The sequence below is a fragment of the Myotis yumanensis genome, unplaced genomic scaffold, assembly GCF_028538775.1.
Source record: "Myotis yumanensis isolate MYYU_CA2020_CCGP unplaced genomic scaffold, mMyoYum1.0.hap1 SCAF_12, whole genome shotgun sequence".
Lineage (NCBI taxonomy): Eukaryota > Metazoa > Chordata > Mammalia > Chiroptera > Vespertilionidae > Myotis > Myotis yumanensis.
Window position 1 is genome coordinate 3,963,798 of NW_027223763.1, and position 22,170 is coordinate 3,985,967.

The 22,170-nt window shown below is 43.7% G+C and overlaps 1 protein-coding gene across 2 annotated transcripts in view; it reads right to left on the reverse strand.

The window, feature by feature from the left end:
- Positions 1-14,514, reverse strand: part of FUBP3 (far upstream element binding protein 3) — a 54,557-nt gene extending 40,043 nt beyond the window's left edge. For both annotated transcript variants that reach the window (XM_070430440.1, XM_070430439.1), the window contains exons 1-2: positions 14,378-14,514; positions 1,157-1,262 (exon numbers count right to left, since the gene is read on the reverse strand). In XM_070430440.1, coding sequence (XP_070286541.1) covers positions 1,157-1,262; positions 14,378-14,461 — 190 coding nt within the window. In that variant the 5' untranslated portion in view covers positions 14,462-14,514. The remainder of the gene's footprint in view (positions 1-1,156; positions 1,263-14,377) is intronic.
- Between the last annotated feature and the right edge of the window lie 7,656 nt (positions 14,515-22,170).

Sequence of the window (22,170 nt, forward strand, 5' to 3'; positions counted from 1 at the left end):
CAGTCGCTATGAGGTGCATTGACCACCTCGTGGTCCCTCCCCACCCGGCCCACAGGCTCTGATCACAGGATGGCGAACGGGGAACCGGGGTGGGTGGTGGCGGGGCGGGACTGGGGACTGGTGAGCGGGCGAAAGATGGCCCTGATCACAGGCCAGGCCTAGGGACCCTACCTGCGCACAATTTCGTGCGCTGGGCCTCTAGTCTAAAAAATAATGGCGATCTCCTCTTTTAGAATCCCAAGGAGACCAGAGAAAAATCAATCAATCAATCAAGCCAAATTACATTTTTCCTATGTATATAAAAACATGCATTTTTTTTTTAGAAAAAGGGATTACATAATACATACTGTTGCACACCTTGATTTTTTTCACTTAACGTATCATAGAAATATGTACACGCATACATGGTTGGATGCATATGCAGACTGACAGGGCAGAAGGAGAAGACACTGGCCCACCACTATGTGAACATTCACGTACCATCTAGTATATTTCACAATCCCTGTTATAGGCCTACTTTATGGAAGACCAAATCAGATAAAGGAAGGCCAAGTTCTCTACAGAAGCACATTTGGTAGATTCTCTGCCAGGGTCCTGGTGATAGGCACTGCTAATTGGTTTCAAATTTTGGGGGCGTGGAGTTGAATATATAAACAAACCAGCAAAATAACAAATGAATGAATGAATGAAAGAAAAATAAATGTTTCTAGAAAGAACTTGTCATAAATGGGAATGATGAAAAACCAGCAGATAGAACAGAGGTCTTAAGGTCAAGATACAGCCACGGCTTCCTCAAAGCTCTGCACCAAAACTTAGCTTTTCTTTGGAGAAAAGTGGAAACTTCAATTCTTACATGTGCACTGGAAGAACGGAGGGCTGAATCCAGCAAAACTATCCAGTCTGTCAAATTACTTCCAAGCTGATGCTCAAAGGCCAAGTCTTTCCCTGAGAGCCCAGCTAAAAAGATTCCTGTATTATCAAGGCAAATAAGAACTCAAATGCTGGAGAATTGCTGAGAAAAATCATCCTAAATACTTCCCCTCAGCCATTCCTCTTCAGAGCGGTGCCGGAGAGAGCTGTTAAGGAAATGGCTGACACAAACGGCGCTGACAGGTTCACTACCACCTGAAAGGCAAAGACACTGACAGCAACTTACCTCCATCATCCAGGGCCCGTTTTTGTACTCCATATCCATACACGGAGGGGTCCACTAGAGGTGTGGAATTATTCAAGTGAGGAATTGAATCAATTTTAGCAGCAATCTACAGAAGAAGCAGATTTAAATATTCAGGAACAAATCACGGCTCTATTCGAGGGAGAAAGAGGAGACCTCTTTAGAGGGCTGTTTTTTCACTGTCTCCCCGCCCCCCCACCCCCCGCCCCAACCTACATTAATTTGAGGCAATGTCATGGTAGTATAAACACTTTTCACTGTTAGCTGAGTTTTCTTTTGGTCTTAATAATAATGTGTCTTTAGAAATAAAATAGTACCAAAAGTGTGTCTTTTACAAGCAATTAGTATTTCTAAGCCATCACTTAAAATAGAGGCATACTGCATTTGAAGAAAAAAAGCAGGCCAAAAATGAGAAAAACTTTGCTCAAAAGGTTTTATCACAGGATTCCTTTAAGAAACGAATTCCCCAACAATATTTAAAAGGCCATGTTTGCTCAATGACAACGCTTTAGGAATATATCCATCCTATTAACTGTAACATCTATAAAAGTGATGATGCAATCTACAGATATAAGGCAATAGACTGCTCTTTGTTGGAAATGTCTGGACAGCGGGGGATGACTGTCCAGACTATTATAAGATTCCTGCGCTTGAGAAAGTAAGATAATCTGAGACCTGTTTCAACTTTTAACATTTTATTTATCATCAGTTAAAGAACAGAACATAGCTATTAAAAAATTTCCCCCGAAACAAATGCTACATAGACTCCTTACTTATCTACTTTGTTCTCATTAGGAAATTATTGTGATCTTCACAATAAATCAACTCTTTGATTTAATCAAAGGAATGTCTATAGCAGTTGCTCTTGATGTTACGCCCTGAATTAAGCCTAGCACACCTGTCTCAGAGAGCAAAGTCTTCAGTGGAAATTCTGAACTTGTCCCAATGTGCCCAGAAGTGTGAGACCTTCCAGGACCAACATAAAGATAAATTACCTTAAACAAACAACTAAACACAATCGGGAAAACCCCAGGCAAGACTTAAATGTCCTGGGGTTAGGGCTTGTCCCTTCCATTTACTGGTTCTGTGATATTGGGCAAGTCCGTTTCTTCTCTGCTTAAGATCCTCGGGTATAATACCATCTGCTTCACAGTTTTTGAAAAGATAACAACATACTCTGAACACAAAAGAGCTTTGTACACTGAAAAGCACTTCACAAATACCAGGGCTGTAAAACAAGGCAAATCACCCAACAAATGGTGATTGCCTACTATGTGCTAGGCTGTTCCAGGCACCAAGGTTCCTGTGGCGAACAAGAATAACCAAGCCCCTGTTCCCTGGAGTCACAGTCGGTGGGGAGTCACGGGTACATAGTAAACTGAGCATTTCAGGTGGCAATAAGCATGATGCCAATAAAGACAATGACATATAGAGTGCTTGGGAGAGCTACTTTATATAGGGCGATCAGGGCAGGACACTAGGAGGTGACGTGTAACCTGAGACCTAAATGATGAGTAGCAGCTGGCTACACAAAAATCTGAGGAAGAGCTGTCCAGGAAGAAGAAACAGCTTGTACAAAGGCCTGAGGCAGGAGCAAGTTTGGTAGGTATAAGCCTAAAAGAAAGACGTCAATGTCACTGGAGTAGAAGGAATTAGATGTGTTCTAAGAAGTGGGCAAGAGCCAGCTCACACAGGGCTTTACTGATCCTGGTAAGGGGCTTGGATTTTATAGGAAGGGTGACCAGAAGCAACTACAAGGCTTTCTAAGGGAAGTAATGTGCTAATTTGTTTTTAAAAGATCCTCTTGGCCAAGACAAATAGATTCTAAGTGGACAAGAATAGGAACACCATTACGTGTTCTAATAGGAGGTATTCTAAACCAGGGCAAACTATGGTTGGTGAACCACCTGCTTTTGTAAGGAAAGCTTTATTAGAACAGAGCTACACCCATTTGTTATCGGTAAGGAGTTGCAGAGACCATATAGTGTGCAAAGCCATACTATCTGGACCTTTAAAGAAAAAGTTTGACAATCTCAAATACTAAAGATAGGCAGCCGATAGAAACTCCACCTTCTATATCCAAACAAGCCTCTACTGGCAAGTGGCCATTTGCCCTTAAACAAAAGGCCATATACATCCTGCCTAACAGCATTCTATCATCTACTTGCCAGCTTGCTCCCTTATTTGTTTTGGATAAGCTTGCAGAGGTTGGCTACTTAAGATGCAAAAGTTAGCTGTAAGGACTCAGCTGGTAAAGCAGGTGGGTGAAAAGGTGAGAACACGCTAGAGCTTGTGTCCACAGAGACCCTCTCGTCTGCCACAATAAACTGGCTAATATAACGGTTTTCAAAATTGGCCTAGTTGCCCTAGCTGGTTTGGCTCAGTGGATAGAGCGTTGGTCTGCGGACTTGAAGGGTCCCAGGTTCGATTCCTGCCAAGGGCATGTGCTTGGGTTGCAGGCTCAATCCCCAGTAGGGGGCGTGCAGGAGGCAGCCAATCAATGATTCTCTGTCATCATTGATGTTTCTATCTCTCCGTCTCCCTTCCTCTCTGAAATCAATAAAAATATGTAAGAAAAAAAAAAAGACTGCTCTAGTTGTTTTTTAAAAGACCGACCAAAACATTCTCAGAAGACATGATTACCCCAAAACACAAAAGAAAAGGGTATGACTATCAGTGGAGTCCCTCAACAGTGTGCATGTGACCTCACTCTCAAAGACGGGGCCTCAAAATGTGCACTCTACCCATCAGGCATTCTCCCTGCTCTCTTCTGCTGAAACCTCATCTTCCAAATCTTTTTCCTTCCTGCCAACCTAGCTAAATGCTATTCCTGAGTCCTCGGCCTTCCTTATTTTCCTCCCACAGCCAATATGGTAAACGTGTTACAATAGTTTCCTGTTCCTAATATTGATTATAGCAGTAAGTGTCCTTCCAAATTTGTGACTGAGACTTTCAAATGTTTTTTTAATCCACTATTTTATTTTTATTTTTAATTTAATTTTTTTAGAGAGAGAGGGAGGAGGGACGGAGGGACAGAGAGAGGGAGAGAAGGAGGGAGAGACAGACATTGATTTGTTGTTCCACTTATTTGTGCATTCATTGGTTGATTTTGCATGTGCCCTGACCAGGGATTGAACCTGCAACCTTGGCCTGTTCGTGCAACGCTCTAACCTACTGAACTATCTGGCCAGGCCAGATTTGTTCTTAAGTCATGTTTGCTTCAGGCATCTATAACTAGGGAAATTTGTAATAATGGTTAAGAAGTGTAGCTCTAAAGTCATATAGACTGCATTTAAACTTTGGCTAAACAAATGTTAGATACAAGTTTAACATTAAAATATACAATTGCATCACAATTTACATTGATATTTCATTGTATATTACAATATACCATAAAATTCAACGTGTTCGTTTCTTCATATAAATGTAACTTTATTCTAGGAAATATGAAATATCTACTAAAATAACCAGTTGAAATTTAATGAGTGCTCACTATGTGCTAGATACTCTAGGAACATTTTAAACATGCTATCTCGCCGAAACCGGTTTGGCTCAGTGGATGGAGCGTCGGCCTGCGGACTGAAGGGTCCCGGGTTCGATTCCGGTCAAAGGCATGTACCTGGGTTGCGGGCACATCCCCGATGGGGGATGTGCAGGAGGCAGCTGATTGATGTCTCTCACATCGATGTTTCTAACTCTCTGTCTCTCTCCCTTCCTCTCTGTAAAAAATCAATAAAATATATTAAAAAAAAAAACAAACATGCTATCTCATTTATTCCTTACAATGATTCTCTAGGAGGCTGGTGTTATTATTTCCATTTTTAAAAAATATATATTTTTATTGATTTCAGAGAGGAAGGGAGAGAAAGAGAGAGATAGAAACATCAATGATGAGAGGGAATCATTGATTGGCTGCCTCCTGCACGTTGGACTGAGCCTGCAACCCAGGCATGTGCCCCTGACGGGACTCGAACCTGGGACCCTTTGGTCCGCAGGCAGACGCTCTATCTACTGAGCCAAACAGTCTAGGGCAGCGGTCTCAACCTGTGGGTTGCGACCCCTTTGGGGGTCGAACAACCCTTTCACAGGGGTCGCCTAAGACCATCGGAAAACACATATATAATTACATATTGTTTTTGTGATTAATCACTATGCTTTCATTATGTTCAATTTGTAACAATGAAAATACATCCTGCATATCAGATATTTACATTACGATTCATAACAGTAGCAAAGTTACAGTTATGAAGTAGCAACGAAAATACTGTTATGGTTGGTGGTCACCACAACATGAGGAACTGTATTAAAGGGTCGCGGCATTAGGAAGGTTGAGAACCACTGGTCTAGGGCACTATTTCCACTTTTAAGATAAGGAAAAGTGAGGCTCAGAGAAGCTGAGTGACCTGTCAAAAATCATGCATCTTGTAAGTAGCAGAAATGGTACTTAAGCCCAGGCATGCCTGACTCAAGTCTATAACCACAGCACTAAGCTACCTCTCTTCCTCCACCTAATACTTTCTTAAACATATTTCATTTCTCAAGGACTTAAACCTAGTGGTTCACAGTACACAGACCTCAAGCAATTCCTCACGTCGCAACTGATCATTCTGAACAGCAGCTGCTAAGGAAAGTAGGGTACATTCTCAGTTAATGGCATCGGCCAGAAAACAAGAGCCACCGAAGCCAGAATATTCCTACAAAACCAAGGCCACTTCAGTTCTTATCTGAAAGCATGACCTTGAGGGGACTCTGCTACCAATTTTCTACCACTTCCATTACTTTTCCTGCTTTGGAGGGTAGGTGGGGAAGAGAATGGGTTATCTCACTACCTGCGCTGTTTTAAGCACAGAAAAAGATGAAATATAAACGTGAGAGACTTAATTTAACCTCCACTGCTGGCAGCCAGCGGAAATACGAAGGAAGGGAGCACTGGCCCAGGAGTCAGTCAGGAGTTAGGTTTTCCAGCCAGATCTCCCAGTGCATGACCCTGGGCAAGACCCTCAATGCCTTGCTCCTCGGTGTACACACCTGTGAAATGCAGGGACGAACTAAACCAGTGTGTTCCACAGAGGGGTACACAGGTGATTTTGAAAGGTGCATGGATGAATATATATATTTTTTACAGTTACCTTCAATACATAGCAAAGTTTTTCATTTATGACAATGATTTAGCTTCCTTTTTGAAAAATATTTCAAACAAATCCAAATTTTAAAATGATTTTAAAATATTAACAGAATATTGAAGGTTCACTGCTAGGGCAAAAATCACAAAGATAGGACACAAATTACTGAAGTTCACAAACATGGCAATTAATTATTCCCAGTGCACACCTTTAGAACTAAATTTCTCTGTTGACAGGTTTTGTAATCAAAGCTCATCCTATAAACCCAAATAGGAAGCTGTGACTGTGTCCACAACTTTACACTGATTAGAACTTTATATGAAATGGAAACGGGCAAAGCCGTCGGGCACCACCAAGTCTTCCACATACGATGCCCATGCTATCAATACAGCTACTGATGATTTTCAGGGATCCAACAAGTAGAGGTGGAAGCTCACACCACCCAGGGAGCAGGAACCCAAATTACCCCCCGAAACCCCTGCTCTACAGTTCCCAGAGTGGCCTTGCTCCGGACCTGGAGAATGCACGGGCTGGACTGAGAGTCTCTGCTCCCCACGGCCGAGCCGGGGGCTAAGAGAAGTTCAGAGGGCAGGGGCTGGAGTCAGTGCACAGGGGCAAGTCCTAGTTCTGCATCCCACTACCTGGTGGGTCACAGTGAAGACGGCACTCTATCAAATGTACTGCACTAAAAGCCTGCTGTTGCCCTCATTTAACCTTCACAGTGACCTTATAAAGTAGCTACTCTTCTCATTACTGCGGGGTTTGGGGCCTGCCTGGAACTGTATCCACGGGGATAACAGGGTAACAATGTAGAACAATGCCAGGCACATGGTAAGGAACAAGACCGTTTGCTATTTTAACCTTTAATTGAAGAATAATGCTCCAGAAAACTACACGGATGCGTTTATAGCTCACTGAATTTTCGCTAATGAAAATGCCTGTGCAACTAGCATCCAGGTCAAGAAACAGAACATCACCAGGGCCCCAGAAGCCTGCCTCAGGCCCCCTTCAGTCACTACACAACCCCACCTCCCCTAAGGGTAACCTCCTAACTTCTAATATTAGCTATTTTAAAAAATTATTACTAACATCAATGATCTCCATTTTACACATAAGGAAACTTAGGCTTAAAGAAGGTAGATAACTTGTCCAGTGACTAAGCTAGTAGGTGGCATAACCAGAACTTGAGCTCATATAGTCTGAAGCCAAGCTCTTAATAACCACTTCACGACTTTACCACCTGGGAATTTTGTGACTATCAGATGAGAGAACATCTATGAAAGCTGTGCCTGGCACCGAGCATAACACAAGCTCAACAAATGGTAGCAGAAGTGTTGGCAGAGATGGGGCCCCGGCTGGTTCTGCCCTATTTACTGGCATTGCCAAAACAAGGAATTCTATATACCAATCAAGTAAGATATCAGCTCTTCTTAGTACCTTTTCCTGACAACTTCGTGCCACCCCATTTGGGGAGAATTAAATACCCCCTTATCTGTGATTGCAAAGCACTTGATAACCTAGCTCTAAATAGCAGAATCTCACCGAGAAAGTTACTGGTTCCACTGTCTCCTCACAAGGAACTCTCTGAAGAGTGGACCTTCTCAATCACCTCAGTAACCCTGGGACAAAGAGTCCTTCACTGGGAGCTCCAGGGCTCAGCTTGATAAATTCCTGAATTTATATACAAAACCAATACATATTTCTGAGGAGTTCAAAGTTTTCAAGAGTCTTTAAAAGGTCCATGTTCTGCCCGGCCGATGTGGTTCATGGTTGCAACCCATGAACCAAGAGGCCGCCGGTTCGATACCCGGTCAGGGCACATGCCTGGGTTTTGGCCTGGATCCCCAGTGAGGGGAGTACAGGAGGCAGCTGACCAAAGTGTTTCTCTCATCAATGTTTCTACCCCTCTCCTTCTTTAAAAAAAAAAAAAAAAAAAATCAATAAAATATATCTTAAAAAAATAAAAGGTCCATGTTACCAAAGTTAAAGAACAGCTTCCCTAATGCATGGCAAAATGCTTGGTTCTCATTAAACATTTGCTAAATTTGCCCTAGCTGGTTTGGCTCAGTGGATAGAGCCTTGGCTTGCGGATCAAAGGGTCCCAGGTTTGATTCCAGTCAAGGGCATATTATACCTTGGCTGCAGGCTCCTCCTCAGCCCAGGCCCTGGTCAGGGCTCACGCAGGAGACAACCAATCGATGTGTTTCTCTCACATCGATATTTCTCTCTGTCTTTCCCTCTTTCTTCCACTCTCCCTAAAAATCAATGGAAAAATATCCTTGGGCAAGGATTAACAAAAAACAAACAAAACATTTGCTAAATTTAAAGTGCACATGGAGAAACCCATCTGTAGGAAAAATGCTAAGATGACCAGCTGAGGCTGCAAGCCGAAATACTGTTCCAGCTGGGATTCCCCCACCAAAGACCCTAAAAATGGCATGTCCGGTAGTTCTCTCCCCTCCATTCCATCTAATTCCACCAGCATCCTTTCAATGCTTTGTTCAATGATTCTGCTGATGTCTCACTGAAATGAAAACTATGCAACTACCTCTGCGAAGGAACCAAAATTCTCCTTAGAATGTACAAGACCTGGTCCGAGAACAATGGATATATTACTTGTGTGCCTCTGAGAAAACTGCTTTGTTTCCCTTTGGCTTATTTTCAAATATAAAATGAGAGATATAACCCTTGTCCTGAATATCACACCTGGTTGTTGTGAGAATTTAATCCACAGTAAGATAAAGTCAGCTGCAAAGTTGTCTTATTTATCTTTGCACTGTCCCAGCATCCAGCGAGCAGCCTTGGACTCAGCAGATACTCAAATAAATGGCAGGTAATGTGAATCACATCACTACTCCCATTAACACCACTCAGTCTTGCAAGTGATTTGTTCTCATCTGGTATTAAGATAAAAGTGCCTCCAATAGAAATATTGGCTATTCTTTCCCAAGTGTCTTTACAACGAAACTCAAAATGCAAAACATTTTCAAGGGAGACAGTTCTTAAGGGTAAAAGGATTGCACAGAAAAGCTAGGGAGAGGAAAGTTTGAACAGACACCCAATACAGTAAGTCCTCACTTAACGTCATAAAAAGGTTCTTGGAACCGCAGGGAAATAACATATAAAGAAACTAATTTTACTGTGCTAATTGACATAAATAAGAGTAAAATTCCTATGACATCTCATCAACATTATAACAAAACAATATTGAACGAAAAGACGTTATTTGAGGACCTGCTGTATAACGTATTATAAAGCAAAAGAGCCAAAATAATATGGCCAATTTTTTTTTTTTTTTTTTTTCAAATCCAGCTCATGGCCTTGAAGGGACCACTGAGATTATTTAGGTCAACATTTCCTAAGTTTGACCCACAGAATGGAATTTGGTTTTATGAAAAGAGGGTATGAAGTGATTTAACTTCAGGACATGTAGGCCTTAGTGCACATAAGCATATTAAAGGCTCTAAGAAGTCTTGTAGTAAAGAAGCCAATTCACCTTTATTTAACCCTGTATTCCCCATGGAAGACACAGTAACAGCCTGTAAATCAAATGTTGGGAAAGACTAACCTACTCTAAGGTCACGCAGCTACTTGCAGGAGCCTTAGATTGCCCAACTCTCCTCCCAGTTTTTTCCATTATAAACTTCAAATAAAACCTAGAAATGATGGGCTCACAATTGAAAAAGGATAAGAAAAATAAAGGCTGTGGATAGGCACCCCAATGGGCAGTGGAAAACATGAGCAAAGTGGTGGGAATGAAGGCAACCAGAGTCAACGCCTGTGCAAAGGGGCAGAGGCCCCCAGTCCTGCCGAATACAGTCCTGCCACAGCAAAATGCGGGAGCAGTGCGGAAGCTAGGAATCTCCATTTTTTTATGTGAAATCATTCTGGTTTCTAAGTGCTGGCACTGTGTGAGTCAAACAAGGCATGCCTGCAGGCCCACTGGGAGCCTTCCCCAGCCCGTGGGCCATGGGTTTAAGAATTCTGGTCAAGGTAAATCTGAATCTACAAATAATTGGGACTTCAGAGAGTCATCCCTTCCCTCTGAAATCAATAAAAATATATATATTTTTAAAAAATTTTAAAGATAGTCTCAGATGAAAATGAGAAAAGCCTTAGAGGCACACATACTATTCACTTAGAGTCTACCTTTCAATACCAAACATGAGGTTCAGTGCTTGCATTAGTGTGGTGACCCAAAAGGACTCAGTCCCTTCGCCAATTCTTCAACAAGGGCTCGCTCTTTGCAGGGTACGCTGCTGGATCCTATCAAAGATACAGAAGCAGCCCATAGATTTCCTGTAGACACTGGTTTTCTTCAAGTGTCTGAGGAAGCTAAAACGAACGCGCATGCAGGAGTAAGTCCTTAGTGAAATGACTTGAGATACTGAAGCACTGAACATGTAAGAGATGGTCTCAGTGGAGTATAACTGAAACCGACTGAACAGGCAGCCACTTGACTTTGAGTCAGGAACGTCGTATGTTAAGGCAGGGTGTCTCAGGGAGTACCCAACACCAACGAACAGAGGCTTTTCCTTGTCATGGTGGATGCACATTCCCTGAAGCAGACCTGGTGCTTGTGTACAGCACTCACGCCAAATCACCTACTGCCCAGGCTCAAAGTGTGAGCCAGCAGCCCTGGGAGGCATTCTCTGGAGGCCCCTCACTAATCAATGTATTTTTTTTTTAAGTGCTGGTAAAGAATAGGTTCTAATGTTACTCTCTATTGATTCTACAATGGCTTGATCACAATCATTTGGGTGCAGAATCAACATAATGCTCAAATCCCTGAGGTACCAATTACACTGTATTCATGTGGATAGAATACTCTGGAGTTACTCAATACAGAGGCACTGACTGGGTCTAGATCAAAATAGAACCTTCAAGTCCTAAAAAACATTAGCAGTTTGGCCAGATCCTTTCTTCTATTTACTAGTAGTTGATGACCGGCAGACAGTTGGTGGAGCTTGTGGAATGCTGCTGGGAGTCTGTCATACACTGTGATTTCGCACTGTCTTGTTAACATGCAAATGTGCAGTCACTTGATGACGGATGCTCCTAAACCAGCAGTGGGCTTTCTGGAAAGATTTTATATGTTTAGAAAACAAGGTAAAACAGATTTTTATCTCCTCATCCATAATCTTCATGAGGTCCCCTTATAACCTAGAGCAGTGATGGTGAACCTTTTGAGCTCGGCATGTCAGCATTTTGAAAAACCCTAACTTAACTCTGGTGCCGTGTCACATATAGAAATTTTTTTTTTTTTTTCGCTTAAAGTATTACAAAGGGTATTACATAAGTGTCCTTTTTCCCCCCCCGCCCTTGACAAACCCCTACCCTCCCTTACCCCCCAGTGTCTTATGTCCATTAGTTATGCTTATATGCATGCATACAAGTCCTTCGGTTGATCTCTTACTCCCCACATATAGAAATTTTTTGATATTTGAAACCATAGTAAAACAAAGACTTATATTTTTATATTTATTTTATATTTTTAAATGCCATTTAACAAAGAAAAATCAAGTTCACGTGTCACCTCTGACACGCGTGTCATAGGTTCACCATCACTGACCTAGACAGACAGGGTAGAGGTGCAGCGTAGCTACAGAACTGGATAACCTATTTTGGCTTTGAGTCCACACCCCACCCTTATTAGGATCCTGCCCTCTCTAAACAAGTTGAAAAAATAGCACTTCATTTTTGCTAACCTGCCAATGACAGGAGAACGGAACATGATGGTTTTTTTTAATACCCAGCAGTATTCGATATTCATCTTTGGGACTGAATCAGATCATATTTCCACACTTGTGTACTTCCCTACAGAATGGCTGGATTACCCATTTGTGCCAAACACTGAAGTATAACTGATACTGACTGAGCATTCAGCACACTGGACTTTGAGTCAGAAACATCATATATTAAGTAAGCAAAAGCACAAGGAGGCTTCTAGATGCTAGCAGGCAAGTTGAGTAGATTGGGTACTGAACCCTAAATACCCAGACTTAATAGAAACTGCAGATTCAAATCTCAGCAGGATCAACTCATATGCTATTATCATCTTCTAGATAAACTGAGCACCATAGAGCTTTCTGCTCTCTGACAAACTGACGAGGGCCTTATAGACTATTGCTGGTGTTTATGAGGGCACATAAGAGGGAGAAAGCTTTGCAATCATTTAAATAAATACAGTTTTTACTTCCAGTTACTGCTGGGGGAAAATCGCTGTGTATACACTACAGAGAAGTAGAACCACCATCATCCAGATGCCCAAGTAACATGAGATCCTTTCAGGTAAGTTTTACTATAAGCATACAATATTTTAGACTTCCAACATGCCATTCTCGCCCAATGTAAATCTAAAATTACCCACAAACCTGTTTTTTTTTCTTTAGTTTTTAAAGGCCATCAAATCCTTGGAGATAGTATCGACCTCCAGCAGTTAATATTCAGACATAATACACTTACAGCAGTGTCTTCATTGGGCTTATTACTGCTCCAGTCAATGGTGCATTTCAGAGCTGGGAACATTTCCAATGAAGTTCCTCTGCTAGTAGTACAACCACTGCTCCAACAATCCACATTAGGTCAGCATGTAACAGAGGGTCTCCCTCCCTCCTGAGTAGGTTGTCCAAGAATATGAGCTCAACTACTGGCTCAAGAGAAGCAGAAAGTGTTCTCAATGGTTCAAAATTCATTTTACGTTCAACTAGATAGGCCTTCTGCACACTGAGGATCTGAGCTCTTTAGGGTAGTGACTATAATTCTTCCTGGGTACAGGAGGCCAACAAGGTGACTGTCACACATCAGCACTGAGTGAAAGCCATTACATATTAGCAGCCAGTGAGAAACAAGGTTCAGGACCTTGTGCTGGAGAGGAGAGCATGTTAACACGCTGGCACGCAGAGAGGTGGAAGGGGAGCGGGATGGCATGTTCATCCATTACCGCCACTGGTTGGCTCTGAAGTCTAAATATGATGGATACTCACTACTGTACTGGTTGGTGCCTAGGCAGTAAGTAACAGGTCATCAGATAAAATTTTAGGTGGAACCAATAGGTTTGCAAGGTTCTGGGATCCAACATAATGTCTACAGGAGCATCAGTATTAAAATGAAAAGTCAGTATCTGGGACACGGGGAGGGCTCCCTTCCCTGGAATACTGGAAAGAGATGTAAAGACCACATCTTCAAGCGACCGAGTGGATCTTCTAATACAATGAGTCCTGTGGCTTTCTGTTAGGAATCAAGCAGTAATTAGTTACAGCCCAACTTTTACACTGTCAGTCAGGATGCCTACAATTCAAGAGGAAGAGACGATGAGCACAGCAGAAGTGTAGGTGTTAGCGCTACCTTGTAAGGTTTACCCACAATACAAGGATGTGTTCCATTCGAAGTCCCATGCCTGAAGCCCCATATGGCAGGCCCGATATTCATTCTCCAGGGAAGCATGTAACCTCTTAAAGTCAGTTTATTTAACTCTGACAAAATGCACCTCACTGTCAGATGGGCAAGTTTCTTGGCTGGAATGCGTCCACATCACCTTCTCCCCGAGAGTGGAGAGACTATGGCCCAGAAGGGATTTCTACCTCTTACGGACCACCCACATCCACTTAACATTCTCCTGCTCCCTCTCCAAGAGGACCCTCCAAAACAAAGTACTTCTGAGTTAGACAAAGTCCCAAGACGACGTTTTCCAAGTATAGAAGCTACTGGGCCTGAGACAGCGCCTCCTGTCCATACCCGGGTCCTCACCGTGAGCTCCCCAATCGCGAGCCTCAGAACCCCGCGCTGGCAGCCCCGAAGGTCCAGCTCCCGCCCCACGCGATGGGGCAGGCGTCCGGGGCAGCCCCTTCCCCAGCGGCTGCCGGCCCCTGGGAGACCCGCCCGACGGGCCGGGCCTGGGCCTCGCGGAGGCGCCTCATGCCCGGGCTCCTCGGGCTGCAGAAGCCCCAAGGAACCGCCAACCCCGACTGAGGCGTCAGCCGGGCTGCCTCCCGCCCCCAGGCCGACCCCCTCCTCCCATCGGGCTCGGGCCGGCCCCGCCTCGGGCTCCCCTGCTCCCGCCAGCCGGCCGCGCGCGTACCTGCCGGACCCGGTGCAGGGCGTCCACGAAGCCCTCGGCCTTCATCCCCACCGGAGCGCTCTGCCCCTGCACCAGCTCCGCCATTACCGCCCCCGCCGCCGCTCGGCTCCCGGTCCGGCCTCCCCCTCCGCTTGGGGACCCGTAGCCGGAAAGGGAAAGCTGCCCCACTTCCGGCGGAAGGGAAGACGGGACACTCGACGCGAGAGAAGCCGCGTCGCGTCTGAGGGACCAGTCGGGCCACGTGACCGCGGTCCGGCCGGAAGTGGGGGGCGGGGCCGCGGGGGGCGGGGGCGGGCCCAAGGCGCGGGGCCGCCGTCGGGTCTGGAAGGACAGGTCGCGGCCCCGCCCCCCAGGCGTGATTTGGTCCAGGTTGGTCCATGATGCTAACGGGCTCTTGAGGCTCGGATGGGGCCCGAGGCGTCCGGCTGGCGGCCGCTTGAAAACTGAGAGAGGATGACGTGGCTCTCCCAAGACAGCACCCAGCAGTGCTGGCTCACGAAGAGCCTGCCCCTGGCAGCCCTCCCAGGCGTGGCCATTGGTTTGGGAATATTGGGAACTGAGCTCTTTGAAATGGCACCCAAAGGGAGGCTGGAGGACAAAGGACAACAAATGTCAGTGCCCCCTGTTTGCAGGGAGTCCCAGGTCTGAGTTCCTGCACCGTCATCGGTTTGCTGGAGGATGGGCTAACAACACACCTGGGGTTGCCTAGCGACACAGCTGGGGTTGCCTAGCAACACAGCTGGGGTTGCCTACCGACACAGCTGGGGGGGGGGGGGGTGACGCTCCCAGTGGAAAACCAGCATGGCGTCCTCTTACACATTACTCACTCTGGGACTCTGAGGAAGCAGGAAATACCGCAGGACCACCTTTGCTTCCGTGCCTGTTGAGTCAAGACTGACGTTATTGCAAGAGGGCTTCGTGGGATGCTTAACGTTTTTTCCATGGTAGTAGCTAGGTATAGATATTTCAAGGCAAGAGGAGTCCTAGTGCAGGAACACACTGAGCCTTTGAGGTGGATCTTAGAAATGAGCAAACAAAACCCCAGAAAAGAAGCAAGGCTTAGGGGCTTCTAAATACACCTTGTTGGAGGCAAGTATGATACCAAGGAGTTGGATTTTAATGGAGAGTCATGTCAAGCGTTTTATGCCTAACTTGAAGTTACGAAGGCAGATAGGCACTGAGAAAGGGAAATAAAGAAGTAAAATCCGCCTGGCTGGTATGACTCGGTGGTTGAGCATCCACCTATGACCCAGGTCACGGTTGGATTCCCAGTCAGGGTATATGCCTGGGTTGTGGGCTCCATCCCCAGTATGGGGTGTGCAGCCGATCAATGATTCTCTCTCATCATTGATGTTTCTATCTCTCTCTCCCTCTCCCTTCCTCTCTGAAATCAATAAAAAATATATATATTTTAAAGAAGTAAAACCCATTGTGACTTCTCTGGATCCCTTGTGTCAGCATGCAGGGTCAATAACTGGCCGATAATCAAGTGCAGTTCTTCATTTGTTAATGACTTCATTACCGGACTGTGAATTCCTGAGGAACAGAGTCTGAGTTTTATTTGTTCCTGTATCTCTAGCGTTTGGCATATGGAAGGTCCGTAGGAGACTTCTTTAGAACTGAGTGATGCCAAATTAGAATAATTCCTAGATTATGGGAAAACAAAAGAATTTGGCAAAATTGCAACATGGAAGATGATTATTTTCAGACAAAATGTTTCAACCCCTGTAGGAAAGCAGGCAGTGGGTTGGTTGCTGTTACTGTGCTCTCCTGAGGCAGGGCTAACACTTGCCAGCACATCTCTTTGTGGCCCAGCCTGGGTGGGTTGACTGTTTTAACTTTGCTGGTAAAAGTCAAGGATATGTCATCAGCCTTCAGGAACACGGATGGCTTCACTGACCCAATTTTAGTGATACTTGTGTTCTGAATATGTATATTTTAAAATCTCGTATGTTTATTCATCTGCATTCTAGCTGGTTCTCTCCTGAGTATAAGTAGTGAAATCAGGGTCATTGGCCCAAATATAAGGTATGTTAAAGTTTGCTCCAAAGACCACAGAATGTCTGGGTAGGAAGACAAGGTTCTGTTTCTCCCTCTTTTACTGGTTGACCAGCGTTGGGCAACCCACTTATTTCTTGGGGCACATCACTCAAACCCCTTCAAGTCTGCTGTTATATGTTCTACTATCACCCTGGACTTCATCATCTTAATGTTTATCACCACTGCTTTCACGTCACCATTTAATTATTTGTTTATTATCTGTCTTATCTATTACGATAAAACCTCTACTGAGACACACCGTGCTTGCCTTTATCATTGCTCTCCCTACCACCTAGCACAATGCCTGGAATTTTGTTGGCACTAATCCATTTCGTGTTCACTTTTGCATAAGGTGTGTAGTATGGGTCAAATGAATTTACTTTTCATGAGAATATCCTATTGTTTCTGCACTAATTATAAATGGGATGAGCCTTTCTGCATAGAATTGCCTTTGTACTTTTGTCAAAAAAATCAGTCACATATGTGCAGGTCTATTTCTGTTCTCTCCATCGACATATATGCCTATCTTTCACCAACACCATGGTGTCTTGATTACTGTAGATTTATAGTAAATCTTAAAATTAGGTAGGATAAGTCCCCCAACTTTATTCTTTATCAAAATTGTTTGGCTATTTAAGCTCCCTTATCTTAGCAAAACATTAGCTTGTTGATATCTACAAAAATCTTACTGAGATTTTGATTGAAATTGTGTTGAATCTATAGATCAGTTTGGGGGAAACTTATCTTAACAATTGCAAGTCATCCAATCAATCGACATTATGTATCTCTGTATTTATTTTCATTTTCTGTTATTCCTTTCACCATTGTTTTGTAGTTTTCAGGATAAAGATCCAGAATATATTTTGTTAGCTATAGACCTAAATTTTTATGTTTTTTCTACTATTGTAAATGGAATTCTTTTAAAATTTTGATTTTCAATTGTTCATTGCTGGTATATAGATATTGATCTTTTATATTAAACTTTTATCCTTAAACTTTGTTAAACTAAAAAAAAAACACAAAACTTTGTTAAACTCACTTATTACTTCTAGTGGCTTTTGGGGGTAGATTTCTTGAGATTTTGCTATGTTGACAATTATGTCATCTACTAATAGAGATAGTTTTAGTTCTTCCTTTCCAATTTGCATGTTTTTTTATACTTATTTCTTGTCTGTGGTGAGAGTGGACATCCTTGAAATGTTCCTGATCTCAGGGGGATGGCATTCATTCTTTTACCATTATGCATGACATCCCTTGTACATTTTTTGTAGACATCCTTTATCAAGTTAAGGAATACTCCTTCTGTTCCTAATCAGTTGAGAATTTTTATCGTGAATGAAAAGCATTTGTCAAATGCTTTCTCCATATTTATTAAGATGATGATAAGCATTTTATTTTTTTAGTCTGTTCGTGTGGTGAATTACACTGATTGATTACATTGATTGATTTTCAAATGTTGAATCAGTCTTTCTTTCCCATAACAAACCCTACTGAATCATGATGACGATCCCTTTCATTGCATTTTACCCTTTTAGCTAGATTCGATTTGCTAATATTTTGTTGAGCGTTTTTGCATTTATGAGGGATCTTGGTCTATAGTTTACTTGTAATTTATCTGTCTGGCTTGGTGTCAGGGTAATACTGGCCTCATAAAGTGAGGTAAGAGGTATTGCCTTCTCTTCCATTTACTGGAAGATGCACTGGTCTTACTACTTCCCTAAACGTTTTGTAGAATTTGCTAGTGAAGACATCTGGGCCCAGAGGCTTTGTTTGCTTGTGTTTTTGTTGTTATTGTTTTAAAATTTTAACTAAGAATTTTAAGAAATCCAATCGGACAATCTCTGCCTTTTGATTGGTGTGCTTAGATCAGTTGCATTTAATGTAATTATTGATTTGGTTTGACTTAGGGCTACCCATTTACTGTTTGTTTTCTGTTTGTCCCCTGTCTGTATTGTCACCTGTTTCCCTTTTATGTCTTATTGTGGGTTATTTGAAAAATTGTTAGGATTCCAGTTTCATTTACCAATTAGCTTTCTGGCTATATTCGTTGTGTGTGTGTTTTTTAGTGATTGCTCTTATGTGTATAAAAATCAGGTACTTTTAAACAGTATATAAATGGAACCAAGCTCTATGTATCCTTCTGTAATTTGAGTATGTTTTTGTTTTGTTTTGTTTTGTTTTGAGGTTTATCTAAGTCCACATATGTAGCCATATTTCAGTTGCCTTTGCTCCAGCATTCCACTATCTGAATAAACCAGAAATTATGTATCCTTTCTCCTGTGTATAACCATTTAGATTGTTTCCATTTTTCCTCCATTACAAATGTTGTTGCAAACAAGCTATCTTGAACTTGTCTCCTGTGTCCTTGCGTGAGAGATCCTCTAGGACCTGGTCAGCAAACCACGGCTCGCGAGCCACATGCGGCTCTTTGGCCCCTTGAGTGTGGCTCTTCCACAAAATGCCACGTGCGGGCGCGCATGTACAGTGCGATTGAAACTTCGTGGCCCATGTGCAGAATTCGGTATTTTGTGGAAGAGCCGGTATTTTGCGGAAGAGCCACACTCAAGGGGCCAAAGAGCCGCATATGGCTCGCAAGCCGCGGTTTGCCGACCACTGCATATGTGCCCGGGGGTGAAGTTACTGGGAGTGGGAGTGAGCAGGGAATACGCCCTCTGCTTTGCTAGAGAAGCTGACTGCTCTCCAGTGCGGACAGTATCTCCAAAGTGAGACACACCGTCCTACCATCTGAGTGAGCTCTTGCTACTCCTCCTTGCTAATTTTTATTTTTTGAGATCTAATGAGTTAAAATGTTAAAAATAAATTTTAAAATTAAAATGTTCTACTGTGGTAAAATATAGATAAAATAAAAACGACCATGTTAACCACTTTTAAGTGGTTAAAGTACAGTTCAATGGCATTAAATGCATTCATAGTACTGTGCAATCACCACCACCATCCATCTCCAGAACTTCTTCATTTTTCCAGAATGAAACTGTCCACGTTAAAACTGAACTCTCTTGCCGTAGCCGGTTTGGCTCAGTGGATAGAGCATCGGCCTGCGGACTGAACAGTCCCAGGTTCGATTCCGGTCAAGGGCATGTACCTTGGTTGCGGGCACATCTCCGGTGGGGAGTGTGCAGGAGGCAGCTGGGCGATGTTTCTCTCTCATCGATGTTTCTAACTCTCTGTCTCTCTCCCTTCCTCTCTGTAAAAAATCAATAAAATATATTTTTAAAAAAACAACTGAACTCTCTGCTTCCCCCTCTCTGAGGCCCGGCGACCACCATTCTCCTTTCCGTCTCTGAATTTGGCAGCTCTCGGGACCTCATATCAATGAGTTCACACTGTTTATCCTTTTGTAACCGGCTAATTTCACTCAGCATAGTGTCTTCAGGTCCCATCCATATTGCAGCATGTGTCAGAATCTCCTTCCTTTTTAAGACTGAATAATATTTCATTGGATGAGTAGACCAAATTTTGCTTATGCATTTGTGTGTTGATGGACATTTGGGCTGTGAATAATGTTGCTGTGCACATGGCTGTGCAAGTGTCTCTCTGATACTTCAATAAAAATGAATTTTAATTCGTGCTCTTTTCATAGGATGAGCACATACTAGCTCCCTGGGAAGTTAGGCCCCTTGAGATGTACTCAGAAAAGAATGATTGGCACCTGGATAGAAAGAGGTCATATTTCCCCCTCATCCAGGCATGGTTAGGTGTCTGATGGGCAGGCTTCCCTATAATTATTCACAGGGAGGTTCTGAGATAGATCTCACTGAATGCCATGTCCTCCTAGCAACAGGAATTGTCCTAAGGACCATGCTCCCCAAGCCAGACCTGACCCTTTGGGGTTTTGTTCTTATTCACTGCTAGCAAAATAGTTGCCACTTGAGATAGGAAGAGCTTTGTTCATCAAAGGAAGGTAGTCAAAGCATAGCACAGCCAAGTACTGACCTTTGACCTTGGCTGTTCAAGATTTGTAGGTGCTTAGCTGAGAGCCAGGGATGGTGGAGGGAGTGGATTTCCAAGGAAGATGTGAGAATGGGGTGCTGGCCTCCTCATTCTACAGATAAAGACATCAAGACTCAGACGGGCTGAGGAACTTGCCACAGCCACTCAGCTTTCTCTTATACGGAAAGAGTGTCCTTTATGGGATGGTATACGTTTTCTTTTGTTGTGTAACAGATGACCACAAGTTTAGCATCTTCAAACAAACCTATTACCTTACATTCTGTAGGTGAGAATCATGTCAAGGTCGGCTGAAGTCAAGGTGTTCACTGGGGCTGAGGTCTACTCTGAGGCTTGGGGTCCAAGCTCACGTGGGTTTTTGATTCATTTCTTTGTGGCTGTCAAACTCGTGGAGGCCAGCGCTCATGACCTGCAGGAGCACATCTCTCTGACAATTCATTTTCGTTTAAGGGCGCACCTGACTAGGTCGGGCTCACCCAGGAGAATCTCTCTTTTGATGAACACAAAACAAAGTCCAGGCTTTGGTAAACGAATCCCAGGAATGCTATCCCACCATATTCGTAGGTCTCCTCTGTCCCTCAGGGGGGGGGGGGGGGGGGGGGGGCAGGGCTCTGTCATCTTAGAATTCTGTCCACCACAGGAACCAATGAAAGTTTCTCTTCCATGTCATAAAATAAGATTTGTGGGTTTGGGAGGAGCAGAGAGGGTGATCAACCATTCAGTTTTGCCTGGAAATGGTGTCTAGGGAATGTGGGATTTTTTTGTGCTAAAATCAGGAATGTCCTAGGAAAATTGCGGTGAGTTGGTCACTCATGGAGTCGAAGACACGGACCTGTGAAAGCTGAAGAGCACCCCTATGCACCAGTCTGCCTCCCTTAGCCACCCTGGTTGTCGCTTTGTGCTTTCAGGAGGGAAGGACAACGCGACGGGGGATAAAATAAAGTGAAAAGGATGTGAACAAGGGGGAGGCCAGCAAAGGGGCACAGAGCACTGGCTGCGTCCCTGCGGAAATCTGGGAGTGGAACTAAAGCTACTAAATGCACTCAGTGGCTAATTCACTCCGTCAATGAGTTTTAAAGTCTTTAGATATATATTTCTGAATACAAAAGCAACACCTGGCTTTTATAACTCATCCCGGGAATGCGTCATGCAGAAAACTAAGGTTCCCTGTGCTCCCACCTCCAGAAATCTCTCCCAGTAAATATTCTCAGAGACCATGCTATGAGAAGAAAACCAAGATCAGGACTTATATGCAAGCATATAGGCCTAACCAATAAACACAGACAACGGGGGGCGGGGGTGAGGGCATGAGTGGGGGGGATGGGGGGGTAATGTGAGGATAAGGACACATATGTAATAACTTAATCAATAAAAAAAATTTAAAAAAGAAGAAAACCAAGATCAGACATGGATCCAAGCACAAATGAGCTTACAGTTTTAAAATAATGCATAATAGGAATAGTGCATGGTTATAAGTAACACTAAGAGGCACCCGTAATATTCAGCACCCAGAAGAGGAGGAAGTCACTTCAGCATGGGCACGGGCGCGCACACACACACACACACACACACACACACACACACCAGAGAGAGAGAGAGAGAGAGAGAGAAGAAAATTGGATGAAAAAGGTGGCATCTTGGATGGGACACGTGGACATTTGCAGACGTGGATCAGGGCAGTCCTGGTGAAGGGAACAGCGTGAGCAAAAGTGCAAGAAAAGGTGGCGTCCATGCGGACAGCAGCTTAACTGGCCTGGAGCCTGGTGCGGGGACTCCCAGTGTCG